The 25634-nt window shown below is 38.3% G+C and overlaps 1 protein-coding gene across 3 annotated transcripts in view; it reads left to right on the top strand.

The window, feature by feature from the left end:
• LOC119554866 (ETS-like protein pointed) overlaps positions 1-25634 on the top strand; it is a 61005-nt gene that overhangs the window by 29564 nt on the left and 5807 nt on the right. For 2 of the 3 annotated variants that reach the window (XM_037865960.1, XM_037865951.1), the window contains exons 4-6: positions 5732-5848; positions 6249-6452; positions 7265-7489. In XM_037865960.1, the coding sequence (XP_037721888.1) occupies positions 5732-5848; positions 6249-6452; positions 7265-7489 (546 nt within the window). Of the gene's footprint in view, positions 1-4981; positions 5630-5731; positions 5849-6248; positions 6453-7264; positions 7490-25634 lie in introns of those variants that run through there. The other variant, XM_037865968.1, reaches the window with a different exon arrangement.

The following is a 25634-nucleotide window of genomic DNA, read 5'->3' as shown; positions in this document are numbered from 1 at the left end:
TGATTTATTTGCTTTCAATATAATTTTCAGTTGGTCTGTCCGTCTGCCATTCATTTTCCATTTTTTATCGAGAATTTTAAGTTCGTTTTTCTCGTTTTTTCCGATATTAAGGAAACTTAAGGTGCATATATGGAATTCGAGGAAATGTTGGGATCTGAAGAAGAGGGAGATCAGCATATTCTTTTACTCTATAAAAAGGGATAGTCCTTAAGAAATTTTAAAAATATAAATATAGGAGGAACAAAAGAGAAATTTAAATCATTTTTAAGTTTATTATATGTCCCTTAAAAATATCTTAAACATAAATATTATTCCATTCAGGGTATTCCCTGGTCTTATAGCACCTCACAGTATTTTGCGGCTATGCTTATTTTATGTTGACAACATTTTCCAAGAACTTGTCACATTTTGCCTCTGTTTGAATTTGTATTTATTTAATTCCTCTTATGACGCCCCCTTTTATTGACTTAATTTACGATTTAAGCACTAAATGAGAAGCGTTTATCAAGTCCACACATAAATAACTATATATACATATATATATAGAAGTCTGGCCAACGCTGCAGTTCAACTTGAGTTGGATTTTCAATCAAATTAGTTGCCTTGTTTGGCTCGAGGCTCGAATCGTTTATAGCTCACTGCTTGTCAAAGGACCTTCGAGAGATGGTAGTGGTAGCAGAAACAAAGGAGTCTTTGCGAGACCTACATATACCGACGGTTTCATTATAGGTACAGCTATTGATTGCACTATATATTTTGCCATAATTACCCCGCCATCATTGGGATCTGCCCATTCCCATCTGGTCTCGATTGCATCTTGTATATTTTCTGGTCTCATCGAGACCGCCCAGGCGAATGCAAGGCAGAATATTATACAATTTAATAGAAGAGCTTGGGACGCCCAACTCCAGGGACTCAAAGTTGAAGTCGAAGTTGGTAATGAAATATCTAACGACCGGAAGTCAATGGCAAATACTTAATAATGTTGTTCGCTGCCTTTGTGGTTGCCTGTTGTCAGTTGGCAGAGTTTCAGTGTTTGCCTTTTGGCTTTTACCACACTCGGGGAAACACTTTTTTGAATGTATTAAAATATATAATGGCTACAAAAAATATAAAAAAAAGTTGTCAATTCAAAAAGTTACTAACTAATATTGTACAAATCACTTTGTTATTATTTTTCATGTTGCCAACTAAATGCATCCTAAATCAATCTGATTTTTTTTTGTGCAATTTCCCTCAGGAGAAAATTGCGTGCAACTTGTTGCGCTTTCAGGTGAACTGAGGCAAGGTGGGAACTCTAAGTGATGGGCATCAATTGCCTTTGATTCGATTCGACAATCAGACACTCCATTCAAATTGCAATTTCTCCGGTTATCGCTTGATAACGATCTGATCATAACAGGAAACGGAAGTAGAAGTTCATTGTTCACGCTTTACGCGCAGAAATACAACGATCGCTAGAGACTTTTTATGAATGAACTTACCACACCTTATCAGGGGTCTCAGGTCTCACAACGATAAGGCGTAATTAGTTCAAAAATAGGCTACACTTATAAATTATTTCTAGTACTTCTTTCGAGTCTCCGTTTCTGAGAATGGCGATAAGATTTTGCAAGTCTTGTGCTAATTGCGACATTACTCAAACTTTAAGATTGGCACAAGTCTACCCACAAAGCACATAGTTTGCAATCCAATAGCGTTAGGCAGTGACGAAGTGCCCGATTAAAATAAAATAGCGGAGCTTGGGTAGTATGGTACGAAAACTCGGTATAGAGATTATAACTTTCAAGCCTGGGAGCTGAGCATCCCAGGGATCGTTACTTTCTTCCGGGGGCCTACGTGACTTCTCTGTCGTACAGAGTTTAACTTGAGTGAAGGGTCCAGATGGGATAAATTTGCATCCAGATGACAGACCGGCATAACTCTCGATGTTTTTTTAGCAATCTTAGTTTGGAAACATTGAATCAAGTAGTGAGTAATTTTAAGTAGGCTTGTAATTTCCTTCTCATATGAGAGAACCGTATGTTTTTTAAGGTTATTAATAAACTCTTAAGAAGTTGATTAATTAATTACTAAGGTTGGAAATATTCCAAAGAATTCCCGTAAAACTGGGGATCAGGATAAAAGTATTTGGGAACTTTAAACATTGTATGTATCATTGGGGATGACATTATCAAGATTAAAAAAGATTGAAACGTACTTTCCTTAGACAATTAACCATGGTAATTATACATGCAACCTAGTGCAAATTAAAATATTAAATGAATTAAGTGAAATTAATCATAACTGGAGTAATCCCAAAAGACTCATAAAGAATCAAGCTAGCGTGAAGTGGTTCTGGATGTAGTTGGATCCATCTCGTGCTCTAAGAAGACAGCAGACAGACAGGCGGTGGCCGGTGGTCGGCGTGATTGACCCATTTCCAAGACTCCAACTTGAGCTGCAAAAAGTGAGGCAACTAGGAGCGAACAATGAACACCTCGTATGATTACCAACCGCAGCGCATTGGAGTGAAGTTGAGAGGCTCCAATGGCAGATCCCTGGCCATGTGTGTGGCCCAGGTCCACAAAGGTGCTCCGAGTTGGTCGGATACGAACCCCCACCAACTTTAGATGGATCGCATAATGAATTTCGAACACGCACAGACGTTTTGTAATTTCAAGTTGTAAGTGCTGGGCTTTGAAGTGCCTCGCGTCTACTTCTTCTACGACTACAAGTCATAATAATTGTTATAATACATATGTATGCAATGCCAAATATGTATAGGGCTTATAGTCATGGCTATGAGAAGTAATTTCTTTAACACGCAGCCCACCTTGGGATCAGTAGGTACACTGAGCGAATGAGGGAAGAGCGGGTGTTGGAAATATCATGGACTGTTTATGATGAAACTCTTTCTAGTCAGTTGATATAAAATGCAGATCCTGTTAAATGAACAACCTGACTTTTAGATACAAAATGTGTTATATGGTCAAAGGGGTTAGATATTTATTAATGGTGATATGACTAGACTTGGAGATCCAAATAAACAACATAAACAAACAAAAACATACCAAAAGTGGTGGTATAAAAGAAATATAATAAATCTAAAAAGTTTGTAATAGTATATAGTATTATAGTAGGTTAGGTTTATTTTTTTCGGTGCCTGAAGCAAAGGTGGTGGCCACGATAAAGCCCTAGCCAAAGGGTTCCCCTGCATTTGTCGCCAATTATGCGGTTTTGTGATAATGACCAAATGATCTCCCTGCTTCTTCTTTCCCGTCTCCGTCGCACGTAATTTCAATTCATTCATAGACGTAAAGCCGCGGAGTCAATGTTTCGCCTCTCGTTTCGTTTCGTCGTATCCCATTCATAAATCTACCTGGTCGCGTAGTCATCATAATAATAGCTTTATCTTATCCTCCTCTCCTGCGCCCTGGGTTGGCTACTTTCTTCTCCCTCCCTCGCCTCCCATTCCGGCATCTAGCCCTCCCTTTTCCACCTTATCGATAGATACATCGAACGGAAGCAGCGGAAGCGTCCTCTGTCGACGGCGACGTCTCGATCGATTGTTGTTGCTGTGGCTGGTGTTTCTACCGCCTGAGGTATTGTGTTGTGTATCTTCGAAATGCGAAGCGTTCCCTTACTACAATATCGGTGTCTTCTTCTCTTTCCCCCCCGTTTGTCTGGAGTTTCTTTTCAGGCGAATGCGCGTGTGAGGCAACACAAGAAATTCATTCATAAATTGCCTGTGTGCCTGGGGATTTTTTCTCGGGTTATGTGAGGGGAGAAACTTGAGTAGATTTGCCATATGTGCTCCACAATCTGGTTAAAAAATTACGAAATAAAAGGGAAAAAATTAAAAAATTATGATCAAAAATGAAGATAGGAACTGCACTAGCACACAGAAAAGGTAATTCATTCAGTGTCAAATGGATACGATCAAAAACCCTTGTAGAGTTCCCTAAAAAATGTTTTTGTTTATAAAAACTACACTAACTATACTTTTATTATATAACAGCAAGGGTCTTTTCCATTTAAATAGATGTTCCTTAAACTCAAGTTCTCGAAAACTCAAACATACACAGAGAAAGTAATGACGTTCTCATCTGAGTTGAAAATGTTCTTAAAAATAGAACGACATTTTTTAAGTTAAAAATGTTTTCATATTCTCGAATCAAGTTGAATTGGCGGTATTTACATTGTCAGTCCCAATTTTTATTTTCTCTTCTCACCAATTCGTTCTAGTATTGAGAACATTGATACATAAATGTACTTACACGGTTTTTGAGAACGAATGTTCTCAATTCAAGAACAAAGTTTTTGGATATTTCTCTCTGTGTATAAATAATTTAAGGTTTTTTGCTTAAAACTCAAAAATTGTTATAACTTAAAGTTAAGTTATACCTAGAATTTAATATATTTATATAATACAATAATAGGTAATTCTTACGGTTTTTTTTGAAACCATTATTCTACTATCTGCACCTGTTACACCCTGTATTACCGTGCATTTGGTCACCTGTTGCTAATGTTACGAAAAAACTGCTCGCTTTATTTGTGTTTGTTCTCTTTCTTTCACTATTTTTTGCTTTAATTTTTTCGTGTGTCTGTGTGTTTTGTTTTTTGTTTTTTCGTTGCCTTTTGCCTTCTTCTCTCGGCTAAACAAACAACCTGGCAGCGCGTTGTTGTTTTACTAGCAGTGCTGTTCTTGTTGTTTTTGTTGTTGCTCTGATGATGGCCGTTTCCGTTCCAAACACACAGATACAATCGAGAGAGCGCACGCACACACACACGCACTTGCATCGTTTTATGAATGAATTCCAGTTCGTTCCAGTGCTGAGTATTTTGAGATTTACGAGTTCCATTCCCACTTGTTGCGCTCTCTCTTCGCAACGATCGCTCTCTCTCTTTCCCACTCGTTTCGTTTTCGCTGCTTAGGATACGCAGCGCTATAGCTACGGATACGATCGTTTCGTTTCAGTTTGGCTTCACAAATCCAGCAATCCGATAGATACACAGAACGAACAACGAGCGACGAGCGAATTACAAAATATATTTTTCCGTTTCGTGTGTTTTTTTGTGTCTTTTAAGCAACAAAAAATATGAACAAATCTCAATAAATCTCAAGAATCAAGTATCGAGTATCGAGTACCCAGTGCCTGTGTGTGTGTGTCTCTGTGTAAACCCGTTTGCTAATGTTGACAATCTGTTAATGGCTAAATGGTGCTGTGATATATGCAATTAACGTTCAATTACCACAATTAAGGCGCGACAATTGCACACCCAAGATACATTTGTATCTGACGGATCAAAGTGCCTGTGAAAGGGTCGCGACTTTCACTGACATTTCGGGTCAAGATTGTGCCGCACCAATCAATTAAGATCAATTGAAGATCGTCTCCCCCTTTTTAACCCCCGACACCCAGTGCGTAAACAAATTCGTTGGACAAGATCTTAATTGGCCCGACTATGACCAATGAGTGGATCGATTGGAACGACAGTCGCATGCTGCCGCCTCTGCGATCGGCAAACTATAACCACCATCATCAGACCTTCTTGCCTAACAACTATCAGTGCTTTTCGGGCAAATTCCACCTAAAGGGCCAAAAGCTACAGCAACTGTCCACCAATCTCAGCAAGCTAAAAGGTTCGCCTATGGTTTACAATCCGTACATTCTTATTCTTATTCATTTTTAATAATTTTGTATTTGTTTTACGATTATTCTAATGGTTGGTTGGTTTATTGCAGAAGTTCCCACCGCCTTGCCGCCCCTCACCCCAGGCACCAATCGCAAGGTCAACGAGGTACTGAAGGCCTCCTTTGCTTCCTGGGAAAAGGAGGTTCAAAAGTGCAACATAACCAAAGGTAAGAAAAAACTTTTCTTATATAACATAATCCTGAAGAATTCACGTTTGCATTAAACTCAATGTTAACGGTCAGCCTTATCGTGTAATTTATATCTCTGTTGACTTTTGAACTTTGTAATTCTGAGAACATTGTCTTAATTCCTTAAGAACGATTTTTCCTGCGTACAACCAATAAAAAATAGAGTCCTAACTAACCGTGAACTATCAATTGGAGTTCCGGCCTGAGTACCAATGAATATTAATAGTTTCCCACAGCAATAACCAAGTGCGCTCCCACGCCTAATTAAGTCGCCGCCGAGCGAGAGGCATTAGAAAACGATTAATTTCCATCTCTATTTATATTTATATTTCTATCTGCACTCCCCCAATATATTTTATGTGTATTTTTTCCCATGCAGATCCACGTGAATGGACGGAGGAGCATGTCATCTACTGGCTCAACTGGGCCAAGAATGAGTTCTCGCTGGTCTCCATGAACCTGGACCCCTTCTACAAGATGAAGGGCCGTGCCATGGTCGATCTGGGCAAGGAGAAGTTCCTGGCCATCACGCCGCCCTTCACCGGCGACATTCTGTGGGAGCACTTGGACATCCTGCAAAAAGGTGAGTACGTGAGCCGAATGCCAGTAAGCCGGCGGTAAAGTGTAAGCCATAAACATGGACTCGACTGGCGCCAGTAACGAAATTTACCTGCCCCAACGAGCGAACTCAAAAAGCAAACCAAGGCAAACCCAAAACGGAAGCGTGTCTAACAAAGTCAAGGAGTCCACGATGGTTGGGGTGGCTCTATTGGATTGATTGGAGTGGGTGTGGGTGGCAGTGTGAACCGGTTCTCTGACCTGTTGAGCACTCTCCAACCCTTCATATTAAACTTTTTTTGTGTCCTTCTGACGCTTCCTGTCCACGCTGAAATTTGATTTCAAGTGGCCACTACACTGTGAAGATAGTTCAGAGCTTTTTGCAAATGATATATTATTTTAAAAAGTTTTATGATAAAGTCTTTGGGGCGTAAAGTTAAAAAGTATAGGATTTTCCATTAGTTTTTAATGCAAGGTCTAAAATTTCTAAAATTAATATTTTAAAATAAATAAATTGGAAGAGAAGGATTTTTTAAATTAACTTATTCTGTCTTTCTAAAAACTTAATGGCTTAAATGAGAATGGATCTTAAAATACAGCTCTTTTAATTCTAAATTCTAAACAAATTAGTGTTTCACTAAAAACTTTTTTCCTTAAGGTCAAGTGTAAAGTTAAAAAGCACCTGCAAAAAATAAACATATTTGGAATTTTTAACATATATAATTTATTGAGTTTGCCAAGCTCTTAGTTTAGGTAAACCTTATTAGAATTTTTATGCAACTAATTGAGTTTGTTGCCCACCTTTACACCATCCCCTTCACATTTTACCATTTTCAGATTGCGAGAAACCAAATGAGGATATTGTGCATGGCAATTCCTTTGAGTCGGCCACCACGGCCTCGGTCTGTGGATCGGACCACCAGGTGGCCAATTACCCCACCGAGCCACCCGCCAACAGCAACAACAGCAGCATAAACAGCCGCCTGTCCATGGATTATGTGACGTCGGCGGCGAACAGTGATAATAAAAACTTCCACCGAGCCACGCCCCACTCCCTCAACGGTAAGTAAATCAGCCTAAAGGATAGTTATTACTGTCATATTGATATTTGTATTTATTGGATCAAAAGTGGGTCTCTGGGGAAAAGGAAAGTGAAAGACTTTCTGATTGGAAAAGGTTCATCCTTAGTTATTTTTCAGTAAAAGATATTATTTTCAATCAACTCAAGTTAAGATTGTATTATAATTTCCGTTTCCGATTTTTGGGTACGTTTAAAACCTTTCAACTTATATTTTTTATCAAATGAAATTATAATTATTATATTATTATTAATTTATATTATTAATTATAATTTTAAACTTAAAATTTCAAGATTTTTGTTTAACATTTTTTGAGTACTACCTTATCGCGCCAAGCACAATGTCGCCAATTTTAAGCAGTTAATTGCCCCATTGAGGAATCAATTCAAGTTATTAAAATTCCATAATCTACTTAATGGCTCCCCAGCGCTAAACATCTTATCACAACTAAGCGAATGTCTGTCAATATATTTTTTTTAAATTTCCTAGAACTACAAAACCATAAACTTTACAGATGGTATAACCCATAAAGATATGGTTTTGCAAAAAAAAAAGGAATATTTGCAATTGATAAGAAAATAGAGTATAAAGAAAAATAAAAATAAATCAGTTAATCTAAAGACTCCACCGACTTAATGGCTAAAATCATTCAGCATACCCGAACGTAATCCATTGAAAAATTACACACAATCGATATTGATATTGAAATTTCTCCGATCGAAATGAGATGGATATTGGAGCTCATCAAGCGATCACTTTTATTTATTGCACATCCTCCGCATCGATTTGGCCAAATGATGAGCAGTTGTTTGGCATGTGTTTAGTGCATCCGGCACAAGACTCTAAAGACTCTAAATCACGAGCAGATCCATAACTAAATTCAAATTGAGAGCCAATTTAAACAATTCATTTGCACAGCTACTATATCTTTTTATTTTTTTTCCCCCCGTTTCCTATATGCGATATCTGTCTTGGGGAATGCAGCCAATGTTTTGATTTTATCTGAGTTATATTTCTGTGATTTTAATTTATTTATGTGAAATTGAAACGGAAATTAAATTTTAAAACAAATAGCGAGCTGTCTGTCGGTGTGAGCTTGGCGCCAGCGTAGGCAGCATATCTAAATATCTATTTAAATTGTTTACATATTTGGTGGCCATGGAGGGGGGTTATGGTTGGAGGGGATTCGACGCCAGGGCACAGCTTGAGATTGAGATACATTTATTTAATGCGTCGCCGTACAAATTGGAACACAGCAGCAGCAGCAGCAGCAACATCATCAGCATCATCAGGCTGCATTGTCTCTCCAGAGTTGCAGTGTCAAGATGATGTAGTGTGCGCTACAAATTTTGTATTATTAATCAACTGACCCCCAGCATGGACCCATTGTCTTGGCGATGGCGTCGCTCCTCCAAAAGCAAACCAGGCCCACTCCTGCCATTATAATAAATTAATTGAATTTATGGTCTTTGACACATTATGACCATAAATGTTAAAGCATTTACATATCCCACTTGGCGACGTGTGCGCAGCTAATGAAACAATCAATTTGTTAAAGAAAACAAGGGGAATATCTTATATACGGGACTTTTTGTTACTCATTCCTTTGGTTTTTTCCCCTTAAAGTTTTATTTTAATTTTATCTATATATATAAAAGTATCCACTCAAAACTAAGAACCAAATACACGGCCAAATCCACTTAAATTACACTATTTAAATATCTGCTATTTAATAACTCCTATTTTTATGTTAAAAAGAAGCTTTTTTCCCCCTCTTAAGCCCCTAAGATAACCCCCAAACCTTAACTAAAACGAGATCGCCATCAATGTCGTAGTGTGGTTGGACACATGTAATTCCATGACGATCGTTTCAGTGGCTAGGTTCTGGGCATCAATTTGATTCAATCATTTGTGTTGCCGTGGAAGTAGCCCCTGTTGTCAGCATTGTTATTATTTCAATCTTGCGGATAAGCCACCGTCGTCTGGGGGCCCCCTCCACCGAAGTTGGATAGTCATTGTCCCTGCTTGGCCCGCATCTACGGAAATTATGCGACTCGGATCGGGATCGTATCGTGTGTGTGTGTGTGTGTGTGTGTGCTGTGGCCAGTGGTTTGTAGGCTGGTTTTCTTAATTCGTTTCGATTGTCTTTTTGTCAGTCATTAATTTGCTGCATTTGCATATTATTGATGTTTTTTTCCTCCCCGATCATTTGCATACGACTCTCTCTGTGACTCTTGTGTGAAAAATTGATTGACCCCAGCTGGAGAGGATTAGTATAGTGATTCCGGGAAGGTTCTTGAGTTCTGGGGTCCTAAGTGCGTGACTTGTTGACACATTTAACCCAGCACTCCTGGCACTTAGCTAGGCTCCCTTCGAAAGGTAATTATGCAGATGAGTGCCCTGCGTTTATGGCATCCAGGTGTTCTTTGCCTGGTTAAAAAAAAAAAATTCACAATAAAACCTTCACAACTGGGCCTTAAAAGCCATTCATTAAAACTAAAAACAAATTATGATTAATTATACACATTAGGAATCGAGTTCATGCCTTTGGCCAACGAGTTTCCAAATCTCCAAATAATAAAAACAGTGTCATGAACACGCTTCACTTTTGCTATGGCCAACGAACTGAGTCTTTTCTCATTTTTACTAGGCTTTACTGTGTGTGTGTGTGTATTCTTCATTTAATTTGACCCTCCCACTGGTGCAACACCTACAAGCAAAATCAACGAAGCGCAAAAAAGCTGAAAATGTTTCAAAGTTTCATCATCACTTGAAGATTGAGGATTCGGGAGGGGATTGGAGGTGGTTGCTTGGTTTAGTAGTTGAATGATTTACGGTCTTGCACTTTAACACAGCTGGAATTTATGCAAAAGTCTGGTGGCATTCGGTATTTGAGCACCCTCTTAAATTTCAACCATTTTCATTCATATGGAAAGTGTTTTTCGAAAAAATCCCCCAACCAAAGTGTATTCCATTTTCATTCGCATTCGATCAATATGCAGTATCTAACGCTTAGTCAGCGGGTTAAAAATTTTGCACACATCGTAGATACAATGGCCCAGAGATACAATACACATATATGAGCTGGCTGATTGTTCGACGGACTATAGACCCCATCATGACCAGGGTCTTTCGATGTTTTGGTTGAGAGCGTATCTAGGCTAGTGTATCTTAGATATTTGCACGCAAAATTGCCGCTGCCTTTTTTGGTTGTTTTTCTGCTGCTGCTGCTTCTCCTTCATTCATTGTTCTGCTGCTCCTCCTTCTCCTGAGAAAACATATATATAAATCTGTTCAAATTTGATTTGTTTTTTGTTTTACCATCGTATGATGTCATTTGGCCATTTGGTACCCTTAATGAAACCCAAGAAATCAGGTTTATTTACCCCTGGGAGCTCTGCGGTGAAAATCCATTTGCAGTCGCTCTCCCGCCCCATTGTTCCACTAAATTTAGATTTGCGAAAATCACCGAGCTATATGGCTGCTGTTCCCTATTCTATGATTTGCCATTCATGAAGTTTTAGTATTCGTATTCCTCTGTTGTTTTTGTTTTCTGTGTGTGTTTTTATTTCTACATAATAAAATGCCTGATGCGTGAAATGTTTGTCCAAGCTTGAAGAGTTGCCATTGTTGCCTCTTGCCGGCTGTTGATTCATCATCATCATCATCATCATCATGCTGATCGCAATATAGCTCCATATAACCTCAGCCCAGGCAACCGACCGATCAACCGACCATAGAACTGTTTCTGTTTCAACCTCTTTGGAACTCTTTAGCCCCCTCCTGAGTCTCCACCAGTTTGGTCGTTGCCAGTTGTTGCTTCACAGAATGACACATTTAATGCACATTTGACTTGTAGATCCATCTGACTGAACAAAGCACCTCCACCTCGTCCACCCAGAAACTCCAGTCACATGTCTTTGGAGTTCTCGCATGTGACAGTTCGTAAATTCTCCATCTCACTTGCCCTCTGTCAGGTTTAGTTACAGTTTGTTGGTTTTGAAAATGACAATGGCATGACAATCTTTCAGTTCTCGCCAAGACAGACATGTGGCAGACAGTCATCGTGAAAGGTAGAAAAGTGTGCTCCCCATTTTCACTTTCATTTGGCAGTAGTTTTGATTGCACATATATAATGGTTAGAGGATATCCCTGAAGATACTTTCTTGGGTCGATGGGATCAGAAATATTTTACAAAAGCTGAGAAGGGTTTGAATCTTTATTGAGCAAGTACTTTTAATAAAATACATAACTGTTTAAAATTATAAAAAAATACAAGTACTAATAATATAATGAATATAAATATTATGGACTAGAAATATTTTGTACTAAGCTTATCTAACAAATTCTTACAATTCTTTAAAACCTTCCATTAATTTTCTCCAAATTTAAAATGGCATCTTTTTTGTTAAGTCATGATTAATTTTTTCAACTGAAAGAGTAATAATTATCAACCCACTTTTTCCCTAGTTCTGGTTATAATTTTGCATAAAAATCAAATAAAAGATTAGCCCACAAAACGAGGCAATTTTAGCAGTTCCCTGGAATTCCGAAAGCACATAATTATACAGTAGCACAACAAAATATATGAAAAACGAATACATAAGCCAAAAGAATTATCGGGAATCCAGCTTATATGAAATTATAAACCTACCAAGAAGAACGCAACCGATTCGAAGCCAATTACCATACAATGTGAGGCCGAATGGGAAATATGATCACCTTCGGGTTGCTGTTTCTAATTCTACTTCATTTACGGCCTCTTCGTATTAATTACGCTAAATTCAGCCATTAACGCAAGATAGTTTTCACCTCCCACAAATTGTTGTGCCACCAGAGCAGAACAGAAAAATTAGAAGCAGAGTTATATAGAAGATGTGTTTTCGGTGGTAAAGAAATCTTTTTCGATACGCAACATAAAGCCTAAAGAGTCATAACATGGGGAATTATGTTGATTGCAAATTTGTTAAGGTCATAAAGTGGAATTTCATTTTTTAATTTCAACGCCATTGTTTGGCGCAAATGCACTAGGGAGATTAAGAAGAAGAACCAGAAAAAGAAGCATATTATTATAGCATTTAGCGGAATTTAAGGCAACCCACTTCAGCCTGAAGTCCGCTTTCAGTGCCAGCAAATTAATCATTCGCCCCGGTGGCAGAAGGGCGTTGGTGGGGGGAAGGGGGAGGCGTGGCCGGGGGCGGGGGCGCAGCGCCTTCAGGGCCAGAAATCACATTGTCACTAATTAACATAGTCGACGCCGTTGGGAGTTTTCGGACTGCGACTACGCGCCTGCGCGCTTCGCTGCCCAGAGCAACTGCTACTGGAGCTTGGGCTTACTTTTATGCCGGAGTTATAATACATTGTGCGCTATATGGTATGCTGATGGTAGAACTAGTGGTGATCTACAACGGGTGGGTGCCAGAGCGCAGAGAGCTGTGAAAAGTCGAGTCAACGTTTTCAGTTTTCTGCTATTTTTCACTCGGGTTTTTTCTCCCCAGTTTAGTGCCTTTAGCCCGGTTCAAAAATCTAGAAATATGCAAGGGCCTATTTGGGTTAGAGGTTTTGCTTTTTTTTATTTACCTATAAAGCAGGATAAATAATTTTTAAAATATTATGAAAATCAGAAGGTTTGAAAAAGTATCTTTGTATTTTTCTAGAAATAATAATGAATTGTTTTTAAATTCGGTTTTTTCCTTTTAAAAGGTTTGTGATTTTTTCCAGTATTATATTTGGGTGGTCTATTATAATTATTTAGATTTTTTCTTTTTTAAGATTTAACTAGATAAAAACCAACAAATATTTTGAAATCAGTTTGAATGAGAAATTATCCTTTTTTGACACAGTTTTAACATATTACTTGTAGCATTAACGAAATCCTCAGTACTTCAAAGTCGACTCCTTTGTTACCCAATTAAATTCCGTAGTATCAGCATTCTTTAGCTCTGTTTCTACTTCTGTGTGAGTTGCCTGCATTCTGCGGTTGGTCCGCTGAGTGGCTTGCATAACACCACCGCCACCACCATCGCCACCACTTGGTGGTGCAGCCTACGTATGCATACATTTATCTATCTTGTGCGGATTTCGTTTAATTTATTACCATATTCAGCTGAATCCGACGCGCAGCCAACCGACATTGGTTCTAATACGGCCTGCACTTAACCCCCTTTTTCCTCCGCCCCTGCAAGCCCCCCTCCGAAATTCAAATGGGATCGCGGATTGGAACTGTTGCTGATGTTGCTGCCGGCACATCAACAACAACACTATTGTTGCCGCCTGTCGACGGCGGCGTCTCCTCGAACTTTAATTTTTTTACGTATCTGTTCTGTTCTTTTCTGTTTTTTTTTTTTTGGTTTTTTCTTTTTTTTTTTCTGATGTATTTCCATTTTATTTCGTTACGTACGTAGATGTAAATTTACGCCATAGAAAAGCGTTACGGTCGAGTTCATCTAAAACAAAGAACGCCCAAAAGAACAGAAACAAAAAACAATAACAACAGCGGAGGGAGAAAAATTAAACATTAAATTTGTATAATGCGAAAGCCGCCAAAAGTAGTAGGGGGAGTGAGTGAGAGAGGTTCGTTTTGGAGGCCCGAAAAGCCAACGAACGAAACGTGAAAATGAAAGAAACGAATTGCATTTGATTTCAGATGCAAATGCAGGCCATATAGAATGATATATGTATGTAGGGATCTGTGTAGTTTGGGGAGGTGTACTACCTTGAACTGGAAAAAAAGCATGTAAGAATGCATATATCTGTGCCAGATAATCGCTGCCCTCATAAATCCAAGAAAGTGTGCAGAAACGTTTTTAATTGAATAAAAATGAGCAATATTACAGAATAAATCATTATAATTTTTTTTTAATAGAATAATTTTGAAAAATTAATTACTAGACTGCCAAAAATAAAATCTAATTTTTATGCAAGCAATAACTAAAGCAGAACTAAACATATCTTAAGTTCTAATTAACTGTTGACTATTTAATTGATTTTTTTATTAGACCTCTAATTAGACAGAACTTTACTTGTCTGAGGCTTACAAATCAGATCATAAATCACACACAAAAAAAGAAGTATAATTAAAAGGTAATAATATATTTAAGAATATTCGAACTTGGGCCAGAGGCTTGCGGGTGCTGGCAATTAATTTGCAATCAACTTTCAAAACTTTGTTTGCTAAGCGACGACTAGGCAAAGCACTTTATGCATCATTAAGAATTAGGCAAACAAAAAGTCAAACGACAAAATGGAGAAATAGGCATACACACACAGACAGATACAAATGTATCTTTGTATCTAGAGTCTGGGCCAACAGTCGCTTGCCCAACGAGCGAACGCCAATTTATAATTATTAACTCGCTGCAAACGGCAAACAAACGAATCAAATAAATAAAATCAAATCAAATCTGGGAGGTTGTGTTGTTTGTCTACTAGACCAACGGAGGGAAAGGGGTGATGCCATGTAAAGAACTGAACCAACATCCGTTGGATGAATGGAGTGGAGTCGGTTTGAGTTAGGTTTATACATATACGAAAAGATAAAAAAAAAAAAGCTGAAAAGCCAGGCCAAAGCCGGTTGGCGATCGACTGAATGAATGGCCCAGCGAATGAATCAATGAATGAGTGGTGGAATGAATGAACTGTAACTCGTTTTGGATTTGCAGACAATCTGCCAAGAGCTCAAGACTCCACCGAGAGACCCCATCTGTAATTTGGTTTACCTCTTTTAATTTTTTTTTTTATTATTTATTTCGTTCGCCTTTTGAAAAGAGTTCACATGAGCGACAAAATGTTGACCGGATGTGAGGCTGCGTTTTTTCTATCTGCCTGCCTTGTCGCTCCTTCGCCTGTCTCGCTCTCGCTTAATTATATTATTAAAGCAAATTTCAACGCTAAAATTAATAACTCTGATGAAATTATGTCTCAGTCGGTGTCTGCTCTTTGGCCTTTTTAATACCTCTCCCTCTCGCTGTATCTACGTATTTTATAGCTTCTGGCCTTTTTGGTTTGGAGAGGACATTTTGTTGCCGCAATTTCCGTTGCATTTGCTCGAAAATATCCGCCTAACCTTTGACCTCAGCCTTCTATCCACGATTCAGCCATCCGTCCATCCATCGATTTCTTAGTCTTAGACCCCATCGCGATTAATCGGCTGTCAGCGCCTTGGCAATTTCCTTGCATATTTCCGTTTTGAGGCGTTTTCCATCAGCTTTTCTTTCTTTTTTCTCCCCAGCATTGCAATTCGTGTTTATTTACTTTGGCGTGCGGTGAAAAGGGGGGTCATTTTGCAATTTTCATTAACAATTTCGGTTTTTGATTTTTGCGGCCGCGTGTGCGCTAATTGAATTGTGTTGAAAATTTGTTTTCTCTCCGTGAATTGTTGGGGGAATCACGGGCGATTGATGAGAAAATATAGGGGGTAAGGCATTGTTAAAAGATTTAGAAGGAGAAATTTAAAAGTCAAAATGGTTCTTATTTTGAATGGTCTAAAAATTTACTTAAAAAACTTTAAATATTTCTTCCTTAAAAATCTTTTTAGTTGTCATATTCTCCACCACTTCTAAACACATCCGGTTAAATCTCTACCCACTTGAAAAAAAAACCTCAAAACAACACGAAATTATAATGCTAAAATCAACAAACAACTACTTCAAACCAAGATAAATCCAAGGCAGGGAAAATAGTTCCCTTAAAACCACCCTCTCTACAGTAAAGCATGGCTCTACTGACCCAAAACCTTGGGAACTGACAAGAAAAACAACAAAAACATTGGGTAACACCACTTGTCTCCCCGCAGAAAAATAACTGAGTTATATAGAAATGCAATTGGGATATGGAAAATGCAACAAATCGGAAAGGGAAATATATTATAGGGGTGCGTACACCGAAAAAAATAAAACAAACTTAAAGTTTCTCACGTTAGAGCCACAAAAAGATGATTGTTTTATAGAACTGCGCGAAAAAGAAATATGTGGAATTATGGACTCTACAAATTAGAACATTACAATATATTATTTTTGATCAATATGATCTGAAGCTCAAGAATTCGCGTTTCAAAGTTTTTTGTTCATTGTAATGAAAATAAGTTTTTATTCTTCTATGCATTTTCTTAAATATATATTTTTTAGTGTAATATAGAGAGCTCTCGCTTAGAGAGGGTTGTTGAGGGTGAGTGAAATTCCTTCAGAGTGCAGCAGCAAGTGCAGGTTACCTTGAGATTCAGTTGATAGGGGGTGCTAGTGGTGGTGCTGGTGGTGCGATGTCTATCAGTGGATGCAACCACCATGCACAGGTCCTGTGAATGTGTCCTTCGCTCCTTCTGCTGGTTGGTTGGTTGACTAGTCGTTTAGTTCGTGTGCATTGCCTACATTTGTGGCAATAATTTGTCCAACTCAAACACCAGAGTTTCCGAAGTCGCAATCGTGGGAAAATTCTCATTTCCCCATTCCCTTTTCCCTTTTGGGCCGGCAGCGCTAATGCAATTTGGCCGGGCTCGAAGCGAACTCGTAAATTCTGTGCAAAACTTGAACATTTCTCAGTCTCCGTTAATGTTTCTCCTTTGGCCTTAGCCATTTTCTGTATTTTCTGTATTTTCCGTATTTTTTCCAGATCTTTATCAGTTTGAGACCTGGCTGCCCTGCTTAGTGGCTCTGGGCCCCACCGCCCCATCTCTGTCTCGCCCTTTTATTCATTTTCATTTAATTTTCACATCGTTATAGCCATTGTTGTTGTGTCATTTATTTGCCTACATTTGACTGTTCTCTTTTTCGTTATTTTTGTTAACTTGTGGTTATTTTTTTTTTTTTACTGGTATCTCCCGCTCTCTTTGTTTTAAATGCGTCAAAGTGTAAATAAATTTGAATTTTTCAGCTTGCTTTAGCTTTAATTTTCGAAGCCCCCCCCTCTATATACACTCCACTCCCATCCCCAGTTCATCGTGCAATTTTAAAAGTGTCGAGCCGCATTTGTTTTTTCTTTATTTTTTTTTCGAGCTGTCGGCCTTTCGGCGTTTGATCTGTGCGCTTGCGCAGCTGATTTGTTTATATTTTTTCTGTCCACGTTGTTTTCTTATTGTTTCATTCGCTGCTATTTGCCAGCGCCCTTGTTGTAGTTGTTTACCTGAGAGGTTTTACTCTATTTACCCAGTCCCTAGTAAGTATCTGTAATGCCCCAAAGTTGTCCACTCAATGTCCGTAGATAAGAGATGAAAGTGGGAGGGCAAAGCGGCTGGCAAGGTGTTTTTCGATATGTTTGGTTGGGTAGAAAATGGCAAAAAAATTGTATTGCTAGTGAAAACTATGACAAATTTATTTTTTAAAAAGTTCGATGTAGTTCCCCTATTTTTTTATAAAGAGATAAAACATTAAAAATACATTGAAGTAACAAAAAATGACCTACGTAATATTCATTATAATATTCTCTGACATTATTCATCATAATTTCTGGAAATTGTATTTAATTATTTCTTGTGTAAGCGATAAGGTTTTTAAATTCTTTTTAAATTTTGCTGTTGAAAAGTGTTAATGAGTTGTAAAGTTAGCATTATTCATTATATTAATTCATAATTAAAAAGTTGAATGAAAAATATAATAATAAGGATTTTTTTAAGAAATACGTTTTGAAGAAATTTTTAGAGCCTACATTCTTAAACCAGATTTTTGATAATAATAACATTATATAAAATTAAAAATGTGTTATACACCTAGCATGATTTCTGTAGTAGTTTAAAAATCCGTAAGTTAATAACAACACAATTTCCACCTCTTATCGTAATGACCGCATGAATGTTTCATAATTTGTCTGCCGTTTAAAAGTTATGGCCCATAAAGCAATAAACATGGCCACCACCCCCGCTCATTTCTCCCACGCTCCACCCTCTAGAAATTGAGTTCGTGTCCTTTAACGAGACATTACGGCGCAATGAGCCGGAACTTCACTCCTGCATTTGTTGAGTAATTTATCAAAAAAAAAAAAAAAAAGTAAAAACTATAAAAAAGTTAGTTGGCCAGCGTGGGAAAGCGACAACTACCGAGTTGGCCAATAGTTGAATGGCAATTAAAAACTCATTGCATACAAGGTGTGCACTTAAAGGCTGCCAGGATACCACCAGGCCCACTCCCACTCCGAAAAATAAAGAACTGTATCTCAGGGATTGGCAAAATGTTTTATTGGCTTGCATTCATCTCGTTTTGTTACGTTTTGGTTTCGGTTTCAAGTGAAAAATGATAAATGAGCAACAAGCAGCAAGGTCGTCCACAAAGGACTGCCCGCAGGACATTTCGATGAATCAAAGCAGAGGGAATGCGAAAAGAACAACAAGCAAATGAGTAGACAACATCCGGTAATTTACTTCCTTTAGTTCCGAATCGATGCACCTTGAGATCGAGCCTCCTTTTCCTTTTTTTCCTCAGTTCAATGCCTCGGCTGGGTAGAGATTTCAGATTTTATGAATGAAAACTGCAAGAACAATGCGGCGAGGGCACAAGTAAATTAGGCAAGCCCAAAGTGGCCCTGCAGGTAGATATTCATATAACACATATATAGACCCTCTCTTTGGGTCTTGAGATCGAGATCCATAGATCCCCGGCTCCGCATGTCGGGCATTCTAATATCCCTATATCGCTTGACTGCATCTTGTTCGCCGGGAGTAAACACAAGGAGTGGAAGGGGGGGGAGAGAATAGGGAACAAGGAAGAAGGAAAAGGAAGGAGGAAAAAGGAAGGAGGAAGGAGTATAGAGGCCAGATCCTGAAAAGGGAGCAGGAGAAGAAACACTGGCTGCCTGCAGTTTCTCACACTCACGGTTGTTGTGTGGGCGATGCCTGCCTCTGTGTGTGTAGTCTCTCACACAATCTGACCAGGGACGAAATGCACTGCGAGAAAAATGTGAATTTAGGTTAAGGGAAATGTACTTCAAAGTGTAAAAGCTAGATAAGACAGCTGAAAAAATGTTTTAGTCCTTCCTAAATGATTTTAAAAATTAAAAAAAAATGCTTTAAATTGTATGTATATTTTTAAATGATTTTTCATATTTTTGTTCTGTTTTTGAAATCCTTAAAAATAAATTCTTATTATTATCAAGAAAGCTGACTTAAAATGTTGAGTTCCTATACTTTATTTTGGGAATTTTTTAAAGAAATTTGAAACTAAAAAAAAATTAGATGGACTTAAACGGCATGTATTTATTTTTTAGGATTAGAACCAATCGTTAGAATATTTTTGTTTTTGCTTAAAAAAACTTTAAAATTTTCAAATATCAAGATAATAGTATTAGAGTTTTTAGAATTTCTTAAAGAGCAATAACGCTTAATCTTATTTTTAAAGATCTTTTCAGTTGTCAAATTTTTTCTTAAACTTATTTTCTAAGAACAACTTTGGAAAGGTGTAATTTTAATAACTAGACTTTCTATATAGCGCCATAACTTACCCCTGCATTATTATTTTTTGTTCAGTATAGAACTCGAAAAAGAGCAAACGCAGTCAGCGGTGCACAACAGTTGTCCCTGGCTACAGCAGCAACACATGTTGTCGCTGTCCGAAATTCTGTCGGCGCACGCAGTTTTTTTTTTACTTTTCATATATACCCATATATATACGAGTATTTCTCCCTCGCCGCTGCTGCTGCTGTTGTTGTTTTTGTTGTTTTTGTTGGCATGGTGATAGTCGGACAGGTGCAGAATTCTCTGACATTTAGTCAGCCGCTTGAGTTGCAACTGCCCCACCCCCGCAGCTCTTCGAAGGTTCAGGCTCGTATTCTCATTCTCATTCCCATTCAGGTTCAGGTTCAGGTTCATTCGTTTGTGCTTTGCGGTACTCTAGCTGTTGTTGTCGTACCGCTCGATGTTGCTGCTGTTGTTGTTGTTGGCGAAGGTGACCGCATGCCACATTTTGGGTGCGTTGTTGCCGCGCAGTGGGAAACGGCCATAAATGAGCCATTTAGCGAGTCACTCTCTGTCTTCTGGCCAACTGTTTCCCCGGCTGCACATCTGACAATCCCAAAAAAAAACACACATATAGATAGGACAGATTGAAGATCACTCGATGGCCAACATGATCATTTCCGGTTTAATGGAAAGTGTTGCTATTGATCTTAGATCTAATTATTAGAGGGATCTTTAATGGTCATGATGTAATGAAGAATTAGGACACCCAAAACCAAAACATTTTCAAGACGTGCTATCTATCAATTATTGTACATTTTGTCCACAGTTTCGAAACACACATAGAATAAAGATTTCGATTCAAAGAACCCCCAGATTGATGACCTAAATAGCCAGCAGTATCATTTCCGGTTTTTAAACACCTATTGATAATAACCTTGTAAAGAGATTGAAGGGATATCAGGGATGTTAGGGTACTGAAAGCAAAATATCAACTTATAATATCCCCCTATTCTGAGATTTTTGATGCTGACTATGTATTACAAAATCATTCAAAATTAAAGATCAGGAAAGTATCAATATAGGTTAATATGAAAGTGTGAATCTGATTTTAGAGAACCAAAGTTGCACGACTTAAACAGGTGACAATATTACCATACTGAAGAGATTTACAGACATGATCTGTAATTTTAGAAATCAGTTTCCCACGATCACTTTAACCTTAATAACTTTAAATTGGCATTGCATATGATAAAAGCAAGATTTGTTATTTTCAATTTAAACCTAAGACAGGATTATTATTCAGAAACCACGATCAGTTAAGAGGGAAATATCAGTTGGCAACATATTTCCCAGCATGATCAGCTAATTTGCGCTCCCAAATCTTAAAACCTGACCCACAATCATGATCCACCTGTCTCACAGCTCCGATTTCCTCGACCATTTCCCAGGCATCACATCACCAGCATCAGTTAGTGTCTCATTTTCGCACAAAAGTCACCAAGCTTCTCAGTTTTCAGACGGCCTTTGATCGATCTCTGATCTATGATCAAGATCCCAGATCAATGACATCCGCGGCATTTAGCATCTAGCATTTAGCAACTGCAGGATCATATCCTCCTCCAGCAATCGAAATCCAAATCAAGATCAAGAGCACTTGGCAGCGTTTTGCTTAATCAAGATCGATAAGTACATATATCCCATGTACATGTGTAGAGATCGTATGCCTCAGCTGCACATGCGTTGCCATGTTGCTATCAAAGTATCTGGTTTCATTTCCGCTCTCTTCGGATCTTCAGGAGCTGTGAAACGCATGCGGATAGGATGGTATAGGATCGTAGATCGTAAGAATCCAGCGTTATTATGATTATTGTTGTTTGTATTTAGTGTGTGTTGTTTACGGCTCCCAACAATCAGAGGTAGCCAGCTAAAGCTGCTGCTGCTGCTGCTGGATCTGTTTATTTTGTTGTCAAAATGCAGGTATTCCTCCCAACCTGAAATTGCAGCAGAATTGTGGGGAAGGTGGGGGGGGGGGGGGGGGATGGTTTACATAGAAAATTGATATTATTCTTGGCCCCTGCACGGAAGCATCAGCTTCAGAACAGGTGGGCTAGCGACATAGCTAGCTAGGTGGGTTGGATGGTTGGGATTCTTCTGCCGTTGCGGGGAGCGGGAAATGGGTATTACTTACTGGGGAGCTGTAATTATGATAGTATGCGTGTCAAAACATCAACTACTACCACAACTACTGGCTTGTGTTTACGATTTCCTTCCGTTTTCCAACCTAACAGTTTATTTATTTATGTGGCTGCCTGTCTTCTAACAGGTTCTCTCTGTTTGCCTCTCTTTCCTCTCGTCGCTTTTTTAATTGATATGCCTCACGCGCAATGCATTGACATCCGATTTACATTAGCGGGATGGGGCCGGAAGTGCTTGCAGCAAGATTCAACAAAAGACAGAGCACAGAGCTGAGAACCCGAAGCACTGGGAGTGCAATTTGCACACGTGCACAGGGTAACCGAGATGAGGTCCTGGCCAGAGGATCCTCCTTTTTTGAAGACCTAGCCCAAATCATTTGATATCAATTGAATGGCTGCTGATCTCGAGTGTCAGCCGACAGCTGTTGAGGTGGAATCCCTAGCCGTCTTTGTTCTACCCGTAGGCGCTTCCTGCAACTCCTCCTCCCTGAGATCCTTATTGCATTAAACGTGTAATCCTTTTGTGAGCGCAGAACGAGTTTTAATTGAAATTCAACTGAAAATATGCTTATTCCATTTTGCTCCTTTTTTTTGGCACACACCATCTTATTATTTGGTACACAGAGAGAAAGGGGTTATTAAATGTAACTGAAGGTTTAAAAAATATGAAAGAGGATTATTTATGATATATTATTATAAAGTATACTAAGTTAAACTTAAGGTTTCGGGTTTAAAATTTATAGTTTATAAAATGCAATATAGGGTTCCGAAAATAAGAAAGATAAATATTTACGATACATTATTATAAAGTATTCTTAGTCAAACTTAGGGTTTTCGTTTTATAGAGTAGTTTGTTGGTTTTGACAATATAAATTTATTATTATTAAAAAATGTTACTATCCTCTTTAGATTACTCTAATTTTTCTTTGTGTGTGCATTTCTTCAAGACAATGATAATTATTATGTTAACCCTTGGCTGCGAACGTGTGCGTTTTCGGCAAGTAGGATCTACATTTTTACTCCCCTGAAGAGGCATACGAAGACTCGGCTTGTTTTGTTTTCTTTATCCCTTTTTGGTGGAAGTGTCGCCGGTTTTATGAGATTGTGATTGGTTTTCTGCTTTGGTGGTGGCTTTTCAGCGGGTTATATGTGCTCTGGGGCGGAGGAGGCGGAGGGTAGGAGGAGCCGGGGTTCGATGGTTACGCTCCTCTTCAAAATGTGCGCACGTGCTTCAACCGGAAATGGTCGTAAGCGAGGCGCATCATCTATCTCGCTCTCGGCAGCCCCTCTCCCTTTCTCCCATTTGGGCAGCTCTGCTTCTTTCACTGGGTTTTTTGTATTTCCGCTTCTTTTTTTTTTTTTCTCCACTCTCTATTGTTCTCCAGCACTTTGCGCAGCAAATCAAAGAGGAAAAAAACAAGAAGCTAACGAAAGAAAAAAATTTGTTTTTAAAATTTATTTTACATTATAAATATGATGGTGCTTCGAGAATTCTTAAGTGGCCAAAAAAAAAAAAAACGATCCATCCTTTTTTGGTTCTAACCAAACATGGTCAACAGCTGTTTGGTTTTTGGGGCTTCCTTTTTCGTATTTATTATGTATGCCGTTAAATTGGCAAGTTTGTTTCGTGTAATAACCCCAGCGCATAACTTTTGTGCTTTATCAGCTGGAGGTGCATTGGGGTTTTTCCTGGAAACGGCTCGAACCACTTGAGGCCATTGCAATGGCTATCAGTGGGCCAAGAATCAACAAGCGATTCCCCCGCCGATAAGAGCAGCTGCCCCCAAAGCCTGATAAGCGAAATATTCACCTATGGCTTCTATATGCGGTGGTTCGATAGCTTTATCCACTTAGCCATGGATCATCTATCTCTTGGCAGTGGGAACGTGTCATTCTGGATTTCACGTTTCGGGCCCGTTTTTAGCCCGAAAATCCAAAGCAAATTGTCATTGGCTGGCGGACAACGGAAAAAATGCCCCAAAACACGTTTGTTGGCCACCATTTTTTCATCTTTTTGTTTTTCATTAGCCAAAACAAAAATTATTTATATAATATATATGTGTATCTGAAAAGTGGGGCCAAGTCAAAGACACGTACGCCTTCGGTTTGGAATAGTTAACTAATTTTTAATTTCTTGCTGCTCTGTTTTTTTGTGTTTTTTTTTTTTGGCATGATCTCATCGAGCGAGTGTGTTTGTGAGAGGCCGCAGCCAATCCCACTTTGGCTCATTATGCGAGTATCTGTGAGATACATTTGCTTGCTGATGATGTGCTGCCCACTCGATCATCATGGTAATGATCGCCAAGACCCGCAGCCAACTGACCAGTGGGCCGAGATACTTTTGTATCTTTTTATTCCGTTCGTCTTTGCTCGCTGTCTTTTGATTTGCTGAGGGCCATTTTGACGGCTCTTGTGAGTTGGCGTTGTTAATGATCCCAAAAGCCAATTTCGACCAGAAACTGTACTGCTGCCGAAAGATAAAAAACATTTTTAATGATGATTAATTCGTGAAAAGCCCCTAACACAATGGATAAAAGTTGAAGTTCCAAAGCTTCAAGAGGTCCACAAAAAATATTTATCTAAATGGTATTCTTTAGAAAAACACATTTCAAAAGGATAAGCATTTAAAATAACATATTTCAATATTAAAAAACGAATATCAAGTGATTTCTTCAGTAATGTATTGTTACATTTTATCGCAACAAGTGTTGGGACATTTGAATTGATAATATGTCCAGTTTTCCCCGAAAAATTGTGAGTAATTTTACCAAGAATTCACAATCTCGTTATACGAAAAAAATAGCTTAAAGTAGAAAAATTGAATTGAACTGAATTATTGTTTCCTAAAAGTTGGATATAACATGAAATTTTACAATCTGGTTTTTTAGAAAAACATTTGCTAACAAAAATTTGACGGATTTCCAAAAAATTAAAGAAGCAAAACGTTTTACTCATGTTAGAAATCATAAAAAATATGAGCTTACAATCTTCTTTGTGTTAATTCTTCATAACCAACAATTCCATGTCAAATCGAAATTTTCCTTATAAAGAACTATTATAAAGTTAGTTAGAAGTATCATATAAAATTTCAGATATATGCAGATATCAATAAATAGGAAACACTAACTGTGGCATAGAAATTCTCTTTATAAACTGCTTGTACAATGTAACAATTGATTTGAAATAGCGTACAGCTATGAATCACTACGCAAATATTTAATTCTTTGATATTTTACGAACTGAATTACATTCCTTATTGAAAAGATATACGGTTCTTGTAGAAATTCCGTTAGTAAGGGTTCCAAATCAACAAGTAGAACTTTGAAAAGCAGCCAAACTCTTTAAACTTTCGCCTTAAATGATCAACGGCGAGGGGCACTTAATTTTAGTCGCTGTGGCTTTTATTTTTTAGTTGCTGCCACTAACTAAGAGAGCAGTCGATGGATGGCTGATTGAGCGAGAGCGTGTGAGAAACACCCTGTGAAAGTATTCTCGACTCGATTATTATTATTTGCCATTGGCACATTCGTGTATCTGTATCTCGGAATGTGAGG

Source organism: Drosophila subpulchrella, chromosome 3R (assembly GCF_014743375.2).
Source record: "Drosophila subpulchrella strain 33 F10 #4 breed RU33 chromosome 3R, RU_Dsub_v1.1 Primary Assembly, whole genome shotgun sequence".
NCBI lineage: Eukaryota > Metazoa > Arthropoda > Insecta > Diptera > Drosophilidae > Drosophila > Drosophila subpulchrella.
This window is presented reverse-complemented; position numbering and strand designations above follow the sequence as displayed.